The sequence below is a fragment of the Alosa pseudoharengus genome, unplaced genomic scaffold (genome assembly GCF_046254945.1).
Source record: "Alosa pseudoharengus isolate Yale_2024_CS ecotype anadromous, Long Island Sound unplaced genomic scaffold, YU_APseudo_1.1 YU_APseudo_1.1_scf_5, whole genome shotgun sequence".
In the NCBI taxonomy this organism is placed as follows: Eukaryota; Metazoa; Chordata; class Actinopteri; order Clupeiformes; family Clupeidae; genus Alosa; species Alosa pseudoharengus.
The window spans coordinates 33,340,550-33,364,546 of record NW_027468837.1 but is presented as its reverse complement, the minus strand read 5'-3'; the positions used below and the strand labels follow the sequence as shown (position 1 = coordinate 33,364,546).

Genomic DNA, 23,997 nt, shown 5'->3' with positions numbered 1-23,997 from the left:
ATAGGAGGACAAAGGAGCAAAAGGCCATACACCCGCAAAATTGTATTCTGTTTCTATGTCCGGAGGGCTTGAAAGCTGGACTGCCCGGATGGAATTCAGATGAATTGCCAACCTATTCATGTATGACCACCAGACCGATGATACAGCTTCAAACCATCTTCTGAGGGAGAAGAATCAAACACAGGGTTTAAGTAATGTTACCAGTGTTAAAAGTATTCATGTATTTATATTAAGTATTTATAATGCCTCATGATTGATAATCAATAAGGGCTGTTTTACCTCTTAATAATGCCACCAATGACATCTTTGCATTATGCTAATGCTGTTTATTGCTGTTTTCTTAATAATAGCTATAGGCTAGAGCTATAGCCTACTCAATTATTCATCCATGCAGTCTATAATGTTTTATGGATATTAGGTTAAAGTGCTACCCAAACAGCTTTATGATGAAAGTGGGGATATTAAGGAAATTACTTGGACATGCTGGGAAAAGACAGAAAATGGATGCCAGCTAAACTACACTACAGAGTATGTGAGATCATGCAACATACATAGCCTACCTATTCCAATGTTAATGCAATTATTTCCCTAAAGGTTCATACAGGAAAAGTGATTCCTTTATCAACCTCTTGTGAACATGTAGGCTTACCACTGTATGCTTGAATGTTTGCTGGAAATATCTCTGAGAGACTACCAGGCAGATACATTATTCATCCGTGTCTGATCACGTCTACTGTATGAAAAACCCTTTCAATTAATTGCGAACTCTGAAGGGGGCGTTGGTATCCACTACATGCTGCCAGCGTGTAAATTGTGGTCAGCAACTAACATCTCAGTCAAAATTGGTCAAATTGAAAGTCCTTTATTTACTCTGTAAGCAATTCAATTTGATCAAATAAAGGTGCAAAGACCTAAGATCGGTTCTGGTCTTGACCATCGGAGTTTCTCGCTGACCGTCACCACCATTCAGCCAGCAATATACGTAGCCTAGTCTTTCAGCGTTGCTGTCCACGGGCCACCTTTTCGGACATGAAAGGGTTAATGCAAAAACAAACACTTGGCTAGAGCTCCCGAAGTGCATATAAACGTCGTTGTTTAGAGTATGAAGTACTGGCTTCAGTGGATGCTGATGCATTGGAACTCGAGAAAACGATGCTAATTTTCAAAACCAAGGAAGACTGCGTTGTAATATGAGTAACTAGATCAAACTTCCCCATCCAGTTGAAGTTTACGATACTGCTCAGCATGTAGGGACTTGAAGATGATGTTTCAACGGTTTTCTCTGCGGTTGCAATGCCGTAACTTTTAACTGGAACAGGATATGAATGGATATCATGATGAATTACTCAACTAACAGACACAAATTCGACTTCAAGAAAAGTCGTCTCATTTTGCTTCCAGACATTATACCTTTGGTTCATCTAAGTTCCGCTGTGTAATGAAAGCAACTTACGTACCCGTTTCGCATGAGCTGAGGAGGTTTTGGTCGGCTCTTTCAAGTCGTGGCTTCAAAATGAGGAAACCAAGAGTGAATCGGATGGTCCTGGCTATGTGTTTGGGATCCTTCGTCATGGTCATATTTTATTTCCAAATTAATCTAAAGCCAGGTGAGTTCTGTGTGATAATTGCTTTGTTTTATTACGCACACCATTACGCATGTCTCATGGTTTGGGTACCAGCAACAATGTCACTGTCTTTTGTGGTAATTGCATTATCCGCTTTAATTCAGTGTTGAATATTTATTCTACAATTCAAAAGTTAACTTGAGTAATGTTTCACAAATGAAGCGGCACTGGGTTCACTGTTGCCTCGACGAGATATTTATAGTAATGTCCTACACACTACTTTAACGCAGTACGTGTTCTTTTACCAATGTTCTCTTATGTCCTGGCTATTTGTCATGTAGGAAAAAGCCTGGCTGATGAAAACCTCAATTTGTTCTTTTGTGTTGCGTTAAATAACTGGTGTATTCGTCTCTCTGTGTAGCTACAATGACTGCATTCAGGTGGGCAACTGACCCCATCCCCCAAAAATCCAGGGTCTTCCTGCGAGTGCAGGACGTTTCGCAAGGTTGCTGTATTGCAAATGCATGGCAGTACACATGTCTTTACGTGGCTGTTGCACTTTAACATTGTGTCTAATGTAAGAGGTTTCTGCATAACAAAGTACTTAATGACAAAGTAACTAAACTGCAGTGGGATTAAACTGACTTCCAACAACAGAGTCTCAGGGTCCATAGGCACTGAAACAAAGCCTTATGAGAAAATGGCTTAACTTTACCTTTTAGACACAATACATGCATTACACACTGAACAAGCTCAAATTGTGAAGCTTTCCTGTAGTCGCTGTCTGTGTCGAGCAGAGGTTTGTGCTTTTGTACATAGCAGCCCTGTGCCTGTTGTGGCACTTCTTCTGCCAAAACTCCGCCACATAATCACACAGGCGGGTTGCTTGGAGTGGGCACCAGAGAGCTGGGACAGCCACGGATGTTTTGGAGCTACTGTTGTCCCGTCCCAAAGCGCACAAAGGAAAACATTCTTGTGTAAGCTGTGGTAGTCTCCAGATGCAGTGTGTGGTTTGGGGGCATGCGGGTTATTGTGTTTTATTTTTTGCTTCCCTTTATTTATTTATCATCAGTTTTTTTGGACCAAAAATCAAAACAGTATGACTCTTCAACACTGAGTGAAGGGATTGATCAATTCCAAAAAGGGTGTGACAGAGAGAACTGCATAAGTTTCAACAAGTCATCCCTGGAATCTTATCCATGTCCATCAAGAGATGTCCCTCAGGATTCTATTATCATTGCATTTTACATTTGTTAAGCTTGAGACTGAGCTGCTGATGGTGTCGTCAGATAAACAGAACTGAAGCCTGGGGGATTTGAAGAAGTTGCAGTTTGACTCAGAAGGGTACAGGGAACTTATGGTGCTAGAGGATATGGATGTTATCAGTGGTGGCTTGTTTCCTCAGCTAAGCATGCTGCTTCACAAAAGGAGCCATCTCATACCTTCTCTGTCTGGGCTTGTGGAAAAGGTCAAGCAGAGCTTGTAGGTTCATATATCTTTTAGGGGCCAACCATGCGTTTGCAAACATCCTCCAGGCTCACATGCTGTCGTGGCTCTGTGCTACTTTTGGCCCACACCAGTGCAGTTGCTGTGCATTGGAAGTTCAGTGTTTCCCTTATACATTGACTTATTTGTGGCGGCCCACCACAATATCAGCATTGACCACCACACAATGATTTTCCAGGTTGTACTAAATTGTGCTTAAATCTGGTTAGCATCATAACCACGCTGTGCTAATTTGTTAAAAACTGTTGCATTCAAGGTAATTCTGCAAACCAACCACCACAAATGGAATTCAATTCTCTGGGAAACACTGAAGTTCAAAGGTGAACAAGAGAGATTTACAGAGAGAGAGAAGGAGAGAGAGAAAAGGAGAGCAAAGAAAGAGTGAGTCGATGGAGAAAAGGAGAGGGGGTTTCCAAAGACCCCATGAGCACACTCCACACCCATAGGCCCTTCACTATCCCTTCCCTACAGACTTTTACTTTGATGTCCAATGCATTGCAGTTCATTTCTTTAACCTTCTATGTCTCATTCTATTGTTTGTGGTCATATGTTGGTCTGAGCTCTATATCGTGTGCATGATCATGCCAAGTCTGTCATGGCTTCATTTTAGTCATTATTCACAGAAACGGTTGATTTTACACTCTACGTCAATTTTGGATCATGCAAGGATAGTTATGCACTGCACACACACAAGGGCCAAGTTTAGAGGCAACTGACCTTCCTTGCCTGGTGCCGTTTCTTGAACAGTGCAATCTTCCAATCATCTAACATGCTCATAAGGCATATAGGCTAACATTTCACCACTTTTGCACCCTGGGTGTGTGTGTGTGTGTGTGTGTGTGTGTGTGTGTGTGTGTGTGTGTGATGACTGCAAAATGGTTTACAAATTCTACAGCCATCACATACACAACACATCCAGTATGCCTTAACTCACTAGTTTTGTGTTTTGGCTTACAGCTGCATTTCCTCTATAGGGAATTGTTTATAGTGGTAGATGTTTTTGTAATGTAATATTAGAACTCCACCAATTGCGTATTTCAGAGAGACTGTATTTTTTGTCCGTAGCATTCGGGTGCCCCTGGCAGCGGTATAGGGTTATGGGGGAGACCCTAGGTATAGAGTAGGGTTATGGGGGGGACCCTAGGTGCCCCTGGCAGCGGTATAGAGTAGGGTTATGGGGGAGACCCTAGGTGCCCCTGGCAGCGGTATGGACCCTTTCAAGAGAGTTCCATTATCAGCATCATAGTTGGCCCCACAAGACTTCCTTTTTAACATTCCATATTATCTTAATGCAGAGGAAGTAGATTGGGGCCCAAATAGAATGTTCAAGCATTGTTTTTGTTTACCTTGTTGAAAGGGTCTATAGAGTAGGGTTATGGGGGAGACCCTAGGTATAGAGTAGGGTTATGGGGGAGACCCTAAGTATAGAGTAGGGTTATGGGGGAGACCCTAGGTATAGAGTAGGGTTATGGGGGAGACCCTAGGTATAGAGTAGGGTTATGGGGGAGACCCTAGGTATAGAGTAGGGTTATGGGGGAGACCCTAGGTATAGAGTAGGGTTATGGGGGGGACCCTAAGTATAGAGTAGGGTTATGGGGGAGACCCTAGGTATAGAGTAGGGTTATGGGGGAGACCCTAGGTATAGAGTAGGGTTATGGGGGGACCCTAAGTATAGAGTAGGGTTATGGGGGAGACCCTAGGTATAGAGTAGGGTTATGGGGGGGATCCTAAGTATAGAGTAGGGTTATGGGGGAGACCCTAGGTATAGAGTAGGGTTATGGGGGGGACCCTAAGTATAGAGTAGGGTTATGGGGGAGACCCTAGGTATAGAGTAGGGTTATGGGGGAGACCCATAGGGGAAGGCCCAAATGCCATGTCACAGCTGAGCCTACTCTGCAATCAGTCTGTCAGTTAATATGAGAATGCATCTGACAGAAATGATGTCCTCCATGGACCTGGATGCAACATAGACAGACTGCAGCACAGTCAGACTGAATGTGCTAAATAGGAGGATAAAAAAAACTCAACACCCTTCACAGTAACACCGATACAAACATGTTTGTACTTCAGATTGAGATCAAGTACCGGTAGTTTCTCTCTGTGTTTTATATTGTACATGAACCCACACTTACTAAATAAACATTGTGTGTACTGCATTGCCTGTCCTAGTCTACTATATATAGTCAGATAAGCAAGGTCAAATATTGCATGCTCAATCTGTCTTAAAGTACCTGTGTAATAGCTCTATATCTATTAATTATTGTAAATGTCAGCCGGCCGGCTGCCTCCTCTTTCCCAGTGTGGTTGTAATTAATGAGGAGGCTGCCTGCGCCTGTCGTCGGCTATGAGAAGCTTACTCAGCACTCTCCTGCTGTGTAAAGGGAAGCTGTCCACGTAGTGTACCACAGAGCAGAGCATTGCCTCTCCTGCACCAGCCCTGTGGAGGGAAGGTGGGCTTCATGGAGGGAAGGTGGGGTTCATGGAGGGAGGGTGGGGTTCATGGAGGGAAGGTGGGGTTGATGGAGTGTAGAGGAGAGCATGCCTCTCAGCTGTGCTCCTCTGCTGAGGTTGGGAGCGCAGTGCAGTGCAGTGCAGTGGAGGCTGTGAGGCCCTGCTGCCTTCCCAGAGGGTCTCCCACACAGAGGGCTGTTCATGGGCAGCCTTGGGAGCACACATTAGCCCCTCTATGCTCATGCATTTCCTGTCCATGCCATTCCGTACAGTTGGGATGAGGTTGGGGGGGGGGAGAAGGCTGGTGGGATGAGGTTGGTGGGGGGGAAGGCTGGTGGGAAGGATAAGGAGTGAAGAGAGAGAGAGTCAACGAGCTGAAGGACACCGTATGGGGGTCTAGGGAAATGTCAGTGTGGTAGGCAAAGAGCTGACTTTCTGAGGTAGCCAGCTGTGTTTCATGATCTGACCCCAAGCTATTTGAAGGACTGCTTACTTCCTAAGACTAAGAATTAAGACTTTGGTTGACTCTTGTAGTCTGTAACATCTGGATCAGTGGCTTAATTTAACGGGTTGGCTACACCCTTGTGAAAATTAGCACAATAATCCTAGTGACAAACAGCAAACGCATTGACAAAACAGACAAACAGCATTAAAATCACAACCTTATATTTAAATATAATAAATACATGTGAAGGTTAGTGTGTGTGTGTGTGTGTATGTGTGTGTGAGAGAGAGATAGTGTGTGTGCTATATGAGTCGTTCCCATCCCCACAGTGCAGCCATTTAGCCTGCCGCTCTCACAGCCACACGTCTGTGCTCTGCCCTCACCACCCTTCATCTTCAGATCCTGCTAGCTCAGCTCAGGGGAATGTATAAATAGCCCACATGCCATTTGTGCTCCCTTGACCATTCACAGAGAACACAAAAAGTAGATGCTTTGGTGAAAGACATTGTCCATGTATTTTATTTGCCTTTGTTGTTTCCACAAGGACGTATGGTTTGTTTACTCCATTGAAACTGATTATAACATATTTTGTATAAGTATACTCTTTTGATCCCGTGAGGGAAATTTGGTCTCTGCATTTATCCCAATCCATGAATTAGTGAAACACACTCAGCACACAGTGTACACACAGTGAGGTGAAGCACACACTAATCCCGGCGCAGTGAGCTGCCTGCAACAACAGCGGTGCTCGGGGAGCAGTGAGGGGTTAGGTGCCTTGCTCAAGGGCACTTCAGCCGTGCCTACTGGTCGGGGTTTGAACCGGCAACCCTCCGGTTACAAGTCCTAAGCGCTAACCAGTAGACCACGGCTGCCCCACTCAATGTATCACTGTATCATTCTTTTATCATTGTGTGGTATTTTTGACCTTGGTCCTGTGTGCCCCCCCTGCCTCATCTCTTATCATGGTTTCATCTCATTGCCTAGAGACCATTGGTTCCCAAAGTCTGGGTCGCGACCCACCAGGTGGGTCGTGGGAGATTTTATTTGGGTCGCCAGCATAGCCCTAGTGACAATTTATGTTGTGTAATACCCCTATCTTATACCTTATATAGCTTTGGAAAGCTAACAGCTTTCTGTTAGGATCTAGTTTGTTAACTACCACAGTCATGAGTTGGGTCGCGACAGTCTGATTTTTAAAAAGTGGGTCCCCAGAAAAAAAGTTTGGGAACCACTGGCCTAGACACTTATGCCTTCATAGTCATCTAACATTAAATGGGGCATGGAATGATTTGACATTCTGTAGTATAAATGTTTAGATATGTGATTGGACCACAGTCCATGCACCAGACCTGCCTGTACTGTACTGTGCTGTACACCCCGGACTGTTTAAGTCTTTATTATTTTTCCACTGTCAGTTTCCTTTAGGAAAGGCTAATGTGTTTTAAAGCAAACAACCCGAATGAATAAAAGCTCAGTTGTGTTATGTCATATGTTTTTTTTTTTTTTTTCTGAATCTAGTAGGCTAGTCCACACCTTGGCACGTGCCAAACCTTTGTAGCTGCTAACAGCAAACCCAGACAGTGCACAAAGCACATGATCCCCATACAGAAACTGCTTGGCCCTGGGCTGTTAGACCATACAGCTACACTATGGCATGGACTACTACATTGAACGCTTTGCCTTTCTTAGCGAGCATCAGTTAATGTATTTCACAGCTGCGTTTTAAGTGTTTCTAACAATGTTGTGCAAGCAAGTGTTTTAAACAACAGTTAGTTTAAAACACTCAAACAACAAACTTAAGCTCGGGTTGTTTTGAAGCACAACCATTATAGTCAGCCCTCTGTTCTGCATTTGTATGTGTCCTGTTGTGTGTTTGGCTGGCACAAAGGTCTGTCTATGTGTTTTAATTGATTTAATTATCTGAGAGGTTTGTAACTTGCCGCTCTCAGAGAGATGGGGTTTTATTCGTCTTTTGCTTATTTGGCTACATCAGTCTCTTTCCATCTCACTCTCCCCTCACGTTCATTAAATTACTCCCTCTTGCCTTGTAAAAGCCTCTTCCTCTCCCTCACTCACTCTCTCTCACTCTCTCTCTCTAAGATGGTGCTCTGCAAAATCCTTTGCTCCTTCCTGCATCCCTGCTTTGTCTCTGAGTTACCAGTATGGGCATACTTCTCTCTCTCTCTCTTTCTCTCTCTCTCTCTCATACACACACACACACAGATACACCCTCTCTCTGTGTCTATCTCTCTCTCTCACACACACACACACACACACACACACACATATGCCTCCCTCTCTGTCACTGGCAGGCCATACAGTAGCCTGTATACTGTACATTGCGTTGTGTGCCTCGCCCTGTGCATGCCCCCTTTCACCCTCTCCTCCCTCCTTGGCAGTCGCCGTGGCAGCAAGGCCAGTGTGAGTGGGTTCAGTGTTCACAGAGGACTCTCAGGCCCAGCCCTGCCAAGTTTCACTGAGACGCGGAGAAGCGTACGCACACACACTCACAAATACACACACACACACACACACACACACACACACACACACACACACTAACAAATACACACACACTCACACACACACACACACTCACAAATACACACACACACACACTGACCACTCTAACTCCCCTCTATGTCTCTACTGACCAAGCGTTCCCAAAGATTTCATTGGCTTGACTGCTCATCTGTATTTAAAAGGACATCTTAAGGATTTCAGCTGCCAGATTCTGCCATCATTAAATTCCCACAGTAATGCAACAGCCACAGGAAAATGAGAAACAGTGGAAGGCCGTAAAAAGTCAGATCAACTCATATGTTTTCAGTTAGCTTAATGTCATAGTTTCCTAAGTGTCATGCATTTTAACTACGCAGGCGTGTTGGATACAAGGCACACACAGGTACCAGCTGCTTGCTGTGTCCCTGTCCAGTAGCTTACCTCACCACGGCAGACTCTAAAAGTGATCGCTAATAGACGTGTGCTGCTGACTAGCATGCCTCTGACCACTGTAGCAGTCAAGTCTAATAGGATCTTAAGCTTAAGTGAGGAGTGTATATATAGCATTTGGTATTAAGAGTTGTTATAAATACAATAGGATTTACAGTAATGGGGAGCAGGTTTGGCTGAATTACAGTTAAAGCAGCAAATCAAGAGGTTGTGTGACATGTCAGCACTAACTTTACTGAGCAGCTGAGCTGTTGTCCAAGTCGTGTTGTAGGGCAATTCCATGGAAACTTAATTTTTTTGTAACATCCATAACACCAATAAAATGTGATGGTATGGTATGATGTGAATGATTACATGAAATTTGAGCATTTGCTATTTTTGGCTGAAGAATGTAAATGAGAGAAAATGCACAAAAAATTAATGTTCACATCATAAAAATGCCAAGGCATTTCACTGGCGTTATGGATGTGACAAAAAGTCAATTTTCTGTGGAATTGCCCTGTAGTAGATGTGTCTCAGGAAATGTTTAGTGTGGTGGCTGCTGAATGCTTAGGTGTAGGCTATAAAATGCCAAGTCACTGTATTTCCAGTGCGTGTGGGGTAATTGGATACTGGCAGGTTAATTCCGTCCCTGGTGTTTAAAGTAATCTGGGAGCAGTTCTGCAACCAGTGGCCCTATCAACTGTCCATGTGACGAATGCAGCAATCCTCATAATGTGCTGCATGTTGCCAGAAGGAAGTGCCTCAGTGGGAAAACAAAAGGTGAAAACAAGGGGGAGATGGAAAACTCACCACAGGCCATGAAGTGGTCAAACTAACTACTAATGTAGGCCTACAACCACCAACGGGCACACACATACACACTTTCTATTTTCTATTCTCTCTCTCTCCTCCTGTAATGTAAATATTTGATGCTGTTATGGCTTATTAATTTTCATTTCATTATGAAATACCAAAGGTGTTACTCACCTTGCCATGTTAAATAGAACAACTCCCATTACAATTGAGAGTCCTTCACATTGGCACTTTAACAGTGCAGTGTAGCAGGTGAGCATGCTAGGGGGAGGGGGCAGAGGTCGTCTTGGACTTCTTCAGCGCTGCAATACAAGTTGGTCACTGTTGGGAAAAAATAGATTGGTTGGTCAGGATGCCCATGCTGATAAGAATGGCACATCAATAGCCCACAATGACGCTGATTCAACTGTTGGTAATGAAGTTCAGATGTCCATTATCTGAGCACGAGCAGCTTTCATGCGCCCATATGAAGCATGTGTGCTAGCATCCGCATGTGTTATCTGCATACGGCTGCATGTGTGCTAGCATCGTTTGGATTTCGCTAATTTGTTTTAGGACATGGTCTTTCTCCACTTTGAGAAGGTGGAAATGCAAGGCCCTTACTGGCCTCTTCAAATCATGTCATGTGGCAGAGGTACCAGATAAACATAAAGGCTATTAGAATTAGGATCCAACACAGTTAGCACCTTTTCTGGAACAGTGCTAAGGCCGCTTAGACACATGTCGTGTTTAGCTTTGAGCTTCATTTAGAAGATTATTTCACAACTAGAATTTATTAGTGGTATTTCAACACACCTCTCTATTAAATAGTAGTAGCCTACAAGTACGAGTGTGTCATCCTTTAAGCTATCACATATAATCACATACTGTGGTGACACAGAGAATGAACTCTTACAGCCTATTGAAATCATGGAATCCCAGAGCAGTCTCCAAGAGTTATTGGCAGATCAAGTATAGGTCTACTGTAGACTGTGCCAAGTTTGAAAGCAGAATGTACAGTATACTAAATCAAAAGATCTCTAAGGCGGAACCACAGCCGGCCAACACAACACTGTCTGAGGTGGTTGCCTAGACTGTCAACTAGCAACTGGGAGGCAGTTCTCTAGAAAACTGCTGAGCTGTTGCATCAGCTGTGTAGGCAGAGAGCAGAGAGACTGTCGTCAGGGCTTTATATCCGTTTTTGTGCCACATCTCCTTTTAGCGATTTGGTCATATGGACAATTTGTCTAATCCTGTGCAGTGGTCTTGTATTCAGATTTATAAATAAAGTAGGCCTACTTCAAAGATACCTCTCAATATCATCTCCTCCTTAATCATACATTGTAAATATAGCATAAGAACTCCAAGATCATTATTATGTGATATGGGATATATGTGAGTTGCGATACACAATCGCGCATGCCTCTACTCTTCAGCATATTCATTACAAAAGAATAAAGATATGTATACTCCAAAACTTACTGACAGAAAAAGCAAAGGAACAGCACTAGTACGTATAACAAAATGATAACAGTTTTAGAAAGGCAAAAGCCCCCGCAAGCACTTCAATGTCATAAATGCTCCAGTGAGATTTTAGGCACTTAGCTTTGCATCATGCCTTACAACACCCCTTATATATTAAATATATTAGTTGTTCTAAAATCACTGCAATCTACAACTTCCTTGGGCTTATGATATACCTCTGACAGACAGTGTGTGTGTGTGTGTGTATGCCATTTGGCCTGGCCTGGCCCAGAGGCCCTGCGGCTCAGACTGAGGAGTTCTCCTGCTCCATTTTTCCATGTGAAATTCCAGTCCTCTCAGGGAGGAAGCGAATGTATATGTTGTGTCTTGTGTGTGTGTGTGTGTGTGTGTGTGTGTGTGTGTCAGAGCCTGACTGTGTCCCATATGTGCGTATACATTTTGTTCAGGGCTATTGTCCAGAGTTGACTGGGAAAACAGATGTCAGTTGCATTCCAGGGAGTTTAAAATGTGCTTGGGTGACCCAGAAACTGATTTGAAAAAAAAAAGTCATAATGGTCATAGAATTTGTTGTTGTATTTGCTTTACCAAATGACTTGGTGAAGAAAGAAGTCAATTTAGATGTCAGAGCCCACAATCAAGAGGCACCTTTTTAAGCCCCACCTGGTTTCCTAAGTAATTCGCTATAATGAAAATGTTCTTCTCCCAAATGAGCCACTTTTCCCATGACCTACATATCCTTGAAACAGAGTCCAGGAGAGTGCTATATGACCACCAATAGTGGCAGGTAATATCAGGTGATTGAAAACACTTCATTCTAATCCTGTGTCCTGGACCAGGTGAGAGGCCTGTGAACTGGTCAGTGTGGCCCGTGATTAGACTCGGTTGGTTGAAAAGTAAAACAAAGAGAAAGGGTGGAATGTGCGGAATGCGAGGCTTCATTAGACCGCCTGAAAGATGAGACGCTCTGACCTGACCTGAAGACTAGCTCCCTCCTGGAGGGATGACTCAGGGTATGAATGAATGTCTCTGTCTGCTCTCCCGGGCAGTCTCTCATCAGTCTCTCAGCGCTTCGTCATCAGATGTTATCAAAGTGGCATATCGTCATATTCCTCTGTTGAGCTGCTTTGGTGGTGGTGGGCTGGGGAAGGCTGTTTAAGACCGTAAGCAGGCCTATTAAAACATCTCCTTCTCCATGTCCAGATCAAACCCAGGCAGTTCATGCTGTATGACACTAATGAAGTACAGATCAGTGGTCAGTGTGATTTTTTCCCTCTTTAAGAATAAGAGCCAGCATACACATACAAGGATTTGCCAGGAGATCACAACTGTTACTACAGATCCCTTACCATATAACAAGGAGTCACCTGTGTTCTTTGCCGTTGGTAGTTAACTGTAATGACAGAAATTAAAAATGTTCCTGTAGTGTTTGCCCTGGACATGGCAAACGTCGGAACAGCTTTGCTGGCCTGCAGTGAGGGGCTAATGGGGGATGTGAGGCTGTGTCCCTTGGGTGTAAGGTGAGCTGGCTAGCCCGCTGCTGGGAGACCCTCCTCTGTTTGGATTTGCTCTGGAGGACTTGAGCCTCTCTTTCAGACGCCGCACAAAGGAGTTGACTGTTTTATGCAAGGTTTTTTCTCTTTTCCCACCAGGGACACACTGTTTTTTTTTAAACTGCCTAACCTTCCCTGTTCCTGTCTACCTTTACCCCCTGAAAAAAGTGTGGAAAAAATATAATCTCTCTCTTTCTCTCTCTGTCCCTCTCTAAGTTTTGCCAGCGGGTCGAGAGGTCATGGGTGGGGGGTTCAATAGATGGAAAACAGATGCAGTGAGGTGTCGGAGGAGATGAGGAAGCGCATGACTGTGAGTTTATAGCAGGATTACAGTATACACACAGAGTAAAGTTGCAGCACTTTGCCTTGACCTCAGGGGTTGTCTCAACACAGTGCGTAATGTCATCTGTGTGGCTAATGACTTTTCCTCTGTCTCCCACGTCCACCCCAGGATGATGGGTAAAAGCTGCCTCCCGCCCAGCGCACACACACACACACACACACACACACACCACACACACACACACACACACACACCACACACACACACACACACCACACACACACACACACACACACACACACACACACACACACACACACACACACATATTAACCACCCAACCTCAGTCATGGACATTCAGAGAGTCTGTTTCTCATAAACCTTCTGAGGGAAAGCGAAAGTTGGACTCAGACAGAGGACAGCCCGCTCTTAAATGTTGAGTGGAATGTAGACACTGAGTCAGGGGGTGCCACACACGAGTCAACATTCCAATGCAGCCAGACCAACACAGAGTCCTGCCTTCTCTGAGAAGGCACAAAGACCAACAGGCAATACTGCTGAAGGGAATATTTTGTATTCATATTTTATGTGAATGGTTTAATGATTCAAGTCTTTATGACTTGAAGACTGTATAGTTCTTATGGTCATTTGTGATTGTGTACCCATGTGTACCCTGTGTGTGTGTCTTTGGTCTGTATGCAGTGTATCCATTGTTTATGCCTTTTGCCCATCACCAAGGTGTGAATGTTTGTAGAACAGCATGTGTCCAAGCCTCTGAAGGACTTCCCAGGAAAGGGGGTAGTTTTAATTAAAAGATAATAGAAGCTGACCAGACCTGATGAAGGCCTAATCCTCATCCTCCCTTTCTATTGCATATTCAAACTGGGTTGGACCTAGAGGTCACTCCTTCTTTGTGTGTAACTTTAAATATGGTCTCTGTTAGTCAGAGAAGTTAGAAGAGAATATTGAGAATCTGGTGAAACCCATGATGGGGTGACACAAAGCCTGGATACTGACTTGCATCGTCCTGATTGAGTCTCAAGAGAAATATGGTAGTAAAAAATATACTATCACTGCCTAGTATGCACACATTTCAAACTTTACTTGGGTATTCCACCTACAGAGACTTTATGATGGTTTATATCCAAGTCTTTTAAATAGTTTTTGCTGCAATTACTGATCATCACCTTAAAGGCCCGCTCTGTAACTTTAGTCACTTCTTCGCGATTTCTCACTTTTGTTGTCACATTTTTCTCTACGGAGCTCCCCCTACAGCTTTAGGGTGCATATTTCACAACCTTTTCTTTGGTCTTTTCGCTGGCTCTGGCATGATGAACATCTAAAAAATGAAGCCATCGCTGCTTGTTCTTACGACTAGCCGGCATGGCTAACCGATGCTTGAGGAGGCGTGTGTATGTCCAGAGAATTAGGAGACGGTAGGGGGAGCAGGGAAAGCTGCCATTTTGGCCACAACAGATCATTTAACCATCACAATGATTTCTAAAGTTGAAAATGTTGTATAACCAAACCCAACCCTTAACCTTGACAATACAGTGTCAACAGTTCATTTGTTTATAATCTGAGCATCAGATCAGTCTATAAGAGGCCGTCTGAGTAAAGTGTGAGCTGCATTTCTACCATTATGTTCAACGACCATGTCAGAGTTCATATGCAAATGTTCAAAAGCTACCAATTGTGGTACCTCTAGTTTCTCTTCAGTTAGATGGGGCACCGGCAACTCATCTTTCTGTGCCATGTGCACTGGACAGAAGCCCCTGAGCCAGTAATTGATGTCTTACCCTGAGGGCAGGTTCAACTTGAAAGCCTTTCTGAGGTGACCCATTTCAAATTACAGGACTATGGCCATATTTACACACAGACCTGTAATTTTGCTGCCGGCCATCCGCTGCTCATGGCCTGTGGCAGGGATTAGTTTTCAAACCACAGGGGCGCCGGAGGCTTAACGTCAGTACGTCCTCCAGACTGCCGGAGGATGACTAAGATATGACGCCAGAGGCGGCTAGCTACGTATCTCCTTCAGTACCTTGTAGTGGTTTTATGGCCTGGCCTCTCCAGATTTAGTGGCACAGAGTTATGGGGGTTGTCCACCGCGTGATGATGGAACTCCTCCTGTGATGGTACACCTCAAATAGCCCCCAGAGGCTTTATTAGTGGGACTTAGTCACTGCTGGTGGTGAGGAGGAAAGTCTTGTTTTCTTAGACCAACTTCCTCGGTGGTGGATTTATGGAGTCGGTGCATATTGTTTCTCATTTTCAGGCTACTTTTGCGAGGTCTTTGAAGAATAGCTTTTCTGCTCCTACTTGTGTCCGAAATGAAGCTCAAAATAGTATCAGATGGAAACAGCTATCAGGTCTGTGTGAGTTTAGAGAATAAGGTTTAGAGCTAAAAGCGAATAGAGAGAAATGGGATGTGGTCCCCCTCCTCCTTTAATCAATTTATCAACTTATAGTCTGAAATGCTACTTCAGTGTAATGACTATTTATTACCTATTATTATGTTACATTACGGTGGACCAGCCGGAAGAAGGTCTTCGTTTGATAGAAAGGAACTTGTGAATGAATCAGTGGCTGAGTAGATTACAGAGCTGAACCTAAAGGACCGGTCCCTTGTCCCCACACGGACAATCTGATCCACTCTGGCATGTGATGTGATGAAAGTGTGCGTGTGTGTGTGTGTGTGTGTGTGTGTGTGTGTGTGTGTGTGTGCGTGCGTGTGTGTGTGTGTAAGCAGTAAGCACGTGTATGACTGTGTGCGTTAAGTCTGTGTGTGTGGTACATGGGGGTAGATCTGTGGGTAGCCATCCACAAACCCTGGTTTCTACTCCGCCAACACAGTGTAAAAATAGATAGATAGATAGATAGATAGATAGATAGATATAATAGAGAGATAGATAGAATAGAAAGATAGAATAGATAGATAGATAAATAGACAGACATAACACTCACTTGGTCAGACGTGAGTGTGTGTGTGTGTGTGTGTGTGTGTGTGTGTGATTGTCATAATACACAAAGTTGACGCTGATAATTTGTCGACATCAATACATTTGATACAACATTTGTTAATCGATTAATTGACAAATTAGTCAATATGCTATTCAATATAAAATAGTCATTAGTGGCAGCTCTAGTGTGTGTGTGCATTTGTGCTAACTCTGTCTTCTCTCTGTCTCAGCAGCAGCACAGGGTAGTGACCAGACCAGAACTCTGGCCAAGTCTAGGAGGAGCCCGCTGCAAACGCTCTACGACACTGACCCGGTAAGTGCCCACATCTGACTGCCCATGTGCGGAAGTGTAATTGCCCTCCTGTGTGTGTGTGTACCCATGTGTGCATGAGTTAGTGCCTGTGTGGGGCAATTCCAAGCAAATCTGTCACGTCCATAACGCCAACTAAATGCCATGGCATTGTGTTGGCATTATGGATGTGACAGTTTTGCACCGAATTGCCCTGTGTCGGTGTGCCCACCTGTGAATGCCATGTGTGAGTACCCACATACCCACGTACGCCTCACCCTCTCATCTCATCTACTGGAGCTGCAGCAGAAACATGGCTGCCATACTCAAAGCCGAAACTATCACATAAATAGCTTTTTGGGTAATTTTCCTGTTTCCCCAAGCAGTGGCTGATGTTACAGTAGGTCATCTTCATGTTGATGTGGATGTGTGATATGCATGGGTGCTGGAGCCAACATATGAGAACCAAGGAGGCAGAAACAGAATATCAAATAGAACATGCCTGCTCCCAAGAGAACCGGTCTAGGCTTGTGCCCAGTCAATTGTAATAGTTCATGCAACTGCAAAGTACTGGTCCCAGACGTGTGTTTGGAGGTCTAAGTGGCTGCTGGCTGCTGGTCCAGTGGTGGAGCTGTAGCATTAGCTGCTTTATCACGTCAGGGCCAGTGTGCCAGAGATGAGTCACTATGTGGCATGTGCCAGGGCTTAAGTGAGGCAGTGTGTGTGTGTGTGTGTGTGTGTGTGTGTTCAGCTGGTGATTTAAAACAGATGGACACTTTCTCTTGTCCAGACTGTTTCCAGGTCAGATGGGTCTGAAGCCAATCTACCACCATAAATCAAAGGCATTTACACCATTTCCTGTTGCTACCAGTCGCCGGTCTTGGTTTGCGTGGCGACGCTGTCTTTTGTCAGTGCCTTGAAGATTTTTTATAGTGTCTTTGTGGTATGTCTGTGTGAGTGTGACTGTGTGTGTGTGTGTGACTGTGTGTGTGTGTGTGACTGTGTGTGTGTGTGTGTGTGTGTGTGTCTGTGTGTGTGTGCCCGTGTGTGTGTGTGTGTGTGTGTGTGTGTGTGTGTGTGTGTGTGTGTGTGTGTGTGTGTGTGTGTGTGTGTGTGTGTGTGTGTGTGTGTGTGCACGGGCATTCTTGCAAGTATATGCCTGTGTGTGTTTCTGTCTGTTTCTGTGAAATTTATTTCATTATCACAGCGGATCAAGGATAGTTCACATTATCATTGCTATATACCCAATTACACTAGCAATTACAGTATGTACTCATCTTGATGCTAGTAGAATCAACTGCATTTCATTTACAGTAATTGAATTGAACTAGTAGAATTGAACTAGTAGAACCATCATAAAAGAAGCTAGACAGCAGAGCATCTTCCGTGTTCAAGCCTTCTCTCCTGCATGGAAGTGGGCCAAGTAGCCCATATTTATCTGTTCAGTGACACATCCCTGCATTTCTCATTTTGTACCATGCTGAAAAGCCAACCTTTGTAATATGCCACTACTAGCATGATGTTGAGCAGTAGATAAAGGCAGACTTGTTCGTTTGGGAGTGAGCCGTCTCTGTAAGTGCTCTCCTCTGTATAAAGGCTCCTGTCAGTCGCTAGTCTGACCTGGTGGGTTCACATTTAGACCTGTAATTATGCACACAGGTGACTCCACACACATAAATATCCTGCTGGAGCTCCTAACGCTTCATTCATACCTTCCACAGTCTCTCCTTTCTTTCTTTCTCTGATCTCTTTTCTTTTCACCTCGCTCTCTCTCTGTTAGAAGTCGGCACCTGTTTTTCTTCTAGCTCCAGTTGCACTCTTCTGTCTCTTTTACTTTCAGTGGCATTTCAGTTACACAGGGGTTTTTCCACAGTTTCCAGCCTTTTATTGGGCCAGGTAGGGACAGAAAGGTAGGAAGTCTGCACACTGAGATCCACTTTTAAAACATCATGGACGGCCATGAGGTCAGATTGCCAAAGCACCAAACTGTTAGCAGTTTGTGCTGCGTAGAATTATGGTTCTGGGAGTAAAATGTATCTGGGACGCGGTGACCTGCCCTGGATGCCAAAGTCGTTCCCCACTGATCCATACCCCCTTGCAAAGCAAAGAAAATAGACTTGAGCTATTGTCTTTCGGGAAAAGAAAAACATTTGTTTGGCACGATGGAGTCCCTTTTAAAATATTCAGGAAGGGAAAACAAGATCTCAAAGGAAAAAAGGATTTGACATTTAATTGAGCTATGGCTGTTGTTGTCTTGGCAAAGTCACAGCTCTAAGGCATTACTGGTAATATCCCAGATCCATTCTTGTACTTTATATTGAACAAATTACATGTAAGTGAATAATTTAAATTGTTAAAACGGACATGTGTGCATGCATGCATGTACTCTATCTCCTTCCTCAGTACAAATAACTTCTGACAGCAATACACAACTAAAGTTACTTAGAGTATTCGGTAATGCTGTGGCAAATGGCACCTAAGACCCTGTGCTCAGCTCTGTGATCATGTCTTGATGTGCGAGAGTGTGACCTTCACTGCTCTCCAGCAACAGTTCCACTCAGCATATGGGCCATAGGCCAGTCCCCATGGCAGTGATTTAAGATGCCATCAGCTTAAGTCTCAGGATTTCAGGCTTGATTGAAAGAGAAGCACCACTGAAGGCAAAGCTCTGGTTTAAAGGTGAAAAATCTGTGTTATATTTGCTTTGGCACATGGAACGAGTGCTGGGTAGGCTTCTTTTGGCAAACTACTTTGGTAATTATGCTCTGGCTAACAAGAACGGCCTGTGGTTTGATAACCAACAACATGTGTTCAGTAGACCTATCTGCTCATTTTCAAATCACTTTTTATCTTGCATCATTTTTGCAGGGTATCTTTTTCTCTCTCTCTTTCTTTCTCTGTTTCCACCTTCCTCCTTTTCCCCAACTCCACCTCATACTCCCCTCTCTCCTCCTTTCTCCCTCGATGACTTTCGACTTTCCTTTTCTTTCCTTTAAACCTGCGGATTCAGATTTGCCTTGTGCCCATTTTAGTCATGTTTGAATACTAGGGCTGTCAATCGATTTAAAAAATTAATCTAATTAATGACATTCTCTGTGATTAATTAATCTAAATTAATCGCATATATAATTTTTGCTGAGAAAGTATTTTAAATTTTTAAATTCAAATAAATCATTGAATAATTAGTATTAGTGACATTAAAGTTCAAAAACTCTTTTATTATTATTTTAATAATGGCTATAATAATCTATAATATGACCTAATATGCTGAGGAAATAAATTCAAAAGTGCTTTCGGAAGAAGTTGTTTTTCACATACAAGGTATTTCAGGCCACAGATATAACCTAGGGGAAATGAAAATAAATGCTTCCCTCAATGTCAACACTATTTCTTTGCATTGATGTGCGACTTTAGAGTTGATGAACTCCGGTGATATGCAAATTCCTTGCTGCAGACATTGCAGAGGACTTTATTTTAATCAACACTTTTAATCAACACCATCAGGCTGTTGTTTAAAAGTAAATGTTCCAATCAATGATCTAGTCAGCACATTTTCTTCTCTCTCCTTCATTTTACAGTCTAATGTTTTAGGAGAGGAGTGTTAACCCCCCTTTGTCTTTGTCACTGCAGATGGAGCTGTCACCTTTGCAGGTGATGCACCAGGGCCGGCGCGAGCTGCTGGAGGAGGCGTGTCGCTCGTACACGCGCAAGCGCCGCGTGCTCATCCCCGAGGACCTGAAGCACGTGATCGTGGACGACCAGCACGGCCTGCTCTACTGCTACGTGCCCAAGGTGGCGTGCACCAACTGGAAGCGCGTGCTGATGGTGCTGACCGGTGGCGCGGGCGCCGAGCGCGAGCGGCGCCAGCCGCTCCAGATCCCCGCGCACGAGGCCCACGTGCCGGGCAACCTGCGGACGCTCTCCGAGTACTCCACGGCCGAGATCAACCAGCGCCTGCGCGGCTACCTCAAGTTCCTGTTCGTGCGCGAGCCCTTCGAGCGCCTGGTGTCGGCCTACCGCAACAAGTTCACGCGCAGCTACAACACGGCCTTCCACAAGCGCTACGGCACCAAGATCGTGCGGCGACAGCGGCCCGACGCGCGGCCCGAGGCGCTGGAGCGCGGCGACGACGTCTCGTTCGGCGAGTTCGTGCGCTACCTGGTGGACCCGGCCACGCAGCGCGAGGAGCCCTTCAACGAGCACTGGGAGCGCGTGCACTCGCTCTGCCACCCGTGCCTCATCCACTATGACGTGGTGGGCAAGTACGAGACCTTGGAGGAGGACGCCTCCTACGTGCTCAAGTTGGCCGGGGCCGACGGCGAGGTCCACTTCCCGGCCTCGGGCAAGAGCACGCGCACCACGGGAGAGCTGGCCGCCAGCTACTTCAAAGACATCAGCCCCGTCTTCCAGCGCAAGCTGTACAACCTCTACCGCATGGACTTCCTGCTCTTCAACTACACCATGCCCAGCTACCTAAAGGTCAGATGAGGACAGAGGGAAGAGAGGACTATGGGAGGGCAGCAGGGGGGTGGGTCACAGTGTCTCAATGCCCATCTCACAAACATATCTCTCCTGTACTGCTATCTGAACAGAGATCCCTTACAGATGGATTAATATATTGGATTTTTCACCTCGTTTTCAACTCGTTTTGAACTTGAACTTGGAGAGCATCTACGAATGTCAGAAAGCACTTTGTCTCCACTCCAGTGAAAAGTCTTTTTTTTTGTTTTTATCAATTTCTATTGATAAATGTAATTTATAGATTTTATAAAAGGAAGTGTTGCAAGCCAACTGAAATGATGCTGATGTTGTTCTTACTGAGGACTCTTAAGGTGAGATGATTGTCAGATTGTCAGATATGAGGGGAATGCATTTATATGATACAGTAGATTTGTAAATTACCGTCATGGGTATAGGGACATTTGAATATTGTAGTTTACCTTCTGTTTTCTCACAGTCATTCACACATACTTAACCAGACTGCCTGTCGCCTCCTGGACATATGTGGACATATTGCCACGTCAGACCTGAGGGACTGCCTGTACTGTGGCTTCACTCAGAGCCAAAAGAAGTTCAGGAAGCTTCCGTCCGTTTGAAGCGTCCCATGTGCCCAGTGGGGCATGGAGCCTGAACAAGAAAGTGCCTGTAAAAAAACAAAAACAAAAAAAGACTCACAGTACTTTGATTTTGGCAACTCAGAGCTGTGCTCGCCGCGCCAGACTCAACCACCCGCCCCCCCCCCCCCGTCATGAACCCTGTCCAACATACTGTGAAAGTGAAAGGAGGATGTCAGTGTCTCTCTGTGACCTTGTGGCGGTGTCGTGTGAGTGTGTCTTGGTGGATCACCACATAGTGCCTTCTCTCGTCTTATCAGTGTCTCCTCCTTGCAGACTCCTCACGTGCTGCTTCACGTGTTGCGGGATATGTTTTTTGAGGGACTTTTGGCATTGACGTGGCAGCCATGTTTGTTTGTTTGTTTCTGGACCCAACATCCACACTCCACAGTACTGTATGTGACATTGTTGTCTTGCGAGGTAACAATTTATTTATTTGTCAGAGGTTCGGACAGGGACAAGTCAGCCAAAGCTTTCTCAAAGCCACATGCAGACTAAAGACCTCACTCAAATGAATTCTTCTCTCTTACACAGCTGAAATAAACTTTCAACAGAACACTTTGGTGGTATCTTCTTCCTGCCCCTTTGAGACGGGCCTGTGAGGGTTGGGGGTGCAATCTTAGGGGTGGTTTTTGTATCACACCACTTGTGAACACAGTGTGGTTTGAAAGCAGAAGCAAGCACAAAAATTAGTCAACTACAACGTGTGGTGAGTGTGTGTGTGTGTGTGTGTGTGTGTGGTGGTTCTGTGTGCACATATGTCAGGCTGTTCTTGTGAGAGGCTAAAGCCCTTTGAAACACAAGAGCCCTTCACACTTGCATGGTTCCCATCGCTCATGTTGTGTGTTGTGTACAGTTCAAAGGTCACGGGTTGCGCTGTACATGGCAGCACGTAGAGCCCCCACCACAGGTTAGTTCAAGGTCACAGCTCCTGTCCATCACCCTGCCTCGCACCAGATGGTGGTTCTGCGCCCTGACTCTCCATCAATAAATCATGGTGATGAAGAACGCCGGGCCTTGAACTCCAGGCCGTTAACTGTACTTTTGTGGTCTTGCCCTCTATGACACGTGTCCCCACTGCCTCTTGAGAAATGGGTGCAGTTGTAACACGTGCTCTTTCTATAGTCACTGTTGAAATAATTGCACTGCAGTGAGTGTAAGCATATGTGTGTGTGTGTGTGTGTGTGTGTGACAGGCTTCCCACTCTAAGTCAAATGTAAAATCCCATGACTTTTCCATGATTTTCCCTGACAAAAAACCTGAATTTCCATGACTTACTATATAATGTATACTGTAACGTTATACCGACCAATGATTTCAGAGCACCCACGTAGCGGTAAAGAATCTTTTACTTTTTTAGAGCGGGCGATGAATAAATGGGCATGAAATAAACACAGTTGGGCTACTCAAGCCAGCAGTAAAGCTAATAAGCAGATATACACAAATTCAGTGTGAAAATACATATGTATTAATGTATTTTGGCAAGTCAATTTTAAACTGCTACAACACAATTCCCTGATATTCCACGACTTTGCCTCAAAAATGATCAAATTCCCTGACTTTCTGGCATGTCTGGCATAGACTCTAAAATTCAATGATATTCCAGAAATTGCCTGTGGGAACCCTGGTGTGTGTGTGTGTGTGTGTGTGTGTGTGTGTGGATTGCCCTTACATGTTCCAGAGAGAAAGAATCCCTTCTGAAAGAAGCATCCATCTATTTCTATTCTCATCCTGCCCAGCATGCATCAGGCTCACTTTGAATACAGGAAATGCCATGGAGATAAGATAAGACCTTCTTCCTATGGGGCTGGAGAACAACCACTACAGCACAACTGGCACATTTATTGTCAGTCCCACAGCACAGAATGCAGTACAGTGCAGCAAGTGAAGCTTTGCATGCTCCAAGTCTTTGAATAGTAAGTGTTTGCAGCCAGCTTTGTTTGATAGAGACATAGCTAGTTGAGTGACAGTATAGGCATTATTAGAATCAAACCCAGTGCAAATGGAATTGCATATAAGTATGTTTTTCCGAGAGAACATGCACTATTTTGCAACATACAGTAAAATTATATGACTTGAATGTTTAAAAAGCTTTATCTTGAATATATTGAACTCTCCCCCAATATCTAAACATTTCCATAGGCCATGGTTCAATACTTTGGCAGTATAGTGCATAATCTTATTACAGTCAACTTAATGACATCAGAAACCACAGGATACAAGAAAGAAAAGCTTACATGACTGGATGGCGGACTATCAAAAATATTCTGGCTTTCTATGTTCTAGAAAAATACTTGCTTGCTTGAAATTAAAATAGTATACTCTGATTATAGACTATGTCTATGGTTGACATTTTAAAGCAGTAGATAGACACGTGCTCACACACTATTGACCAAAACATACACTATTATTGCTTCAATACTGTGCATTGACACCGTAAGCATTTACAACAAACCTTGGTTGCGATTTTCACAAATTCTCGACTGGACTACTACGGCGTTAGCATTGCTGTACAATATCTAGCCGTAGAGAGTATGTGCTAACACCTTACACTAGGCAGTGGACTTGATACACCAAGCTTATCTATAGCCTGCACAACATCTCGAGAGAGTATATATTG

General features: G+C 44.4%; 1 protein-coding gene across 2 annotated transcripts; it reads left to right on the top strand.

Annotated features, from left to right (window-relative positions):
• The first annotated feature begins 542 nt into the window (after positions 1 to 542).
• LOC143104369 (carbohydrate sulfotransferase 11-like) lies at positions 543 to 21,933 on the top strand. Of its 2 annotated transcripts, none has more exons than XM_076268418.1 (3): positions 543 to 1,607; positions 16,208 to 16,287; positions 19,894 to 21,933. In XM_076268418.1, the coding sequence occupies exons 1-3, from the start codon at positions 1,439 to 1,441 to the stop codon at positions 20,749 to 20,751; spliced, it is 1,107 nt and encodes a 368-aa protein (XP_076124533.1). In that variant the 5' UTR covers positions 543 to 1,438; the 3' UTR covers positions 20,752 to 21,933. The 2 variants fall into 2 exon arrangements, with proteins under 2 accessions (XP_076124533.1, XP_076124532.1); XM_076268417.1 differs by having other exon boundaries at positions 16,205 to 16,287.
• The last annotated feature ends 2,064 nt before the right edge of the window (positions 21,934 to 23,997 follow it).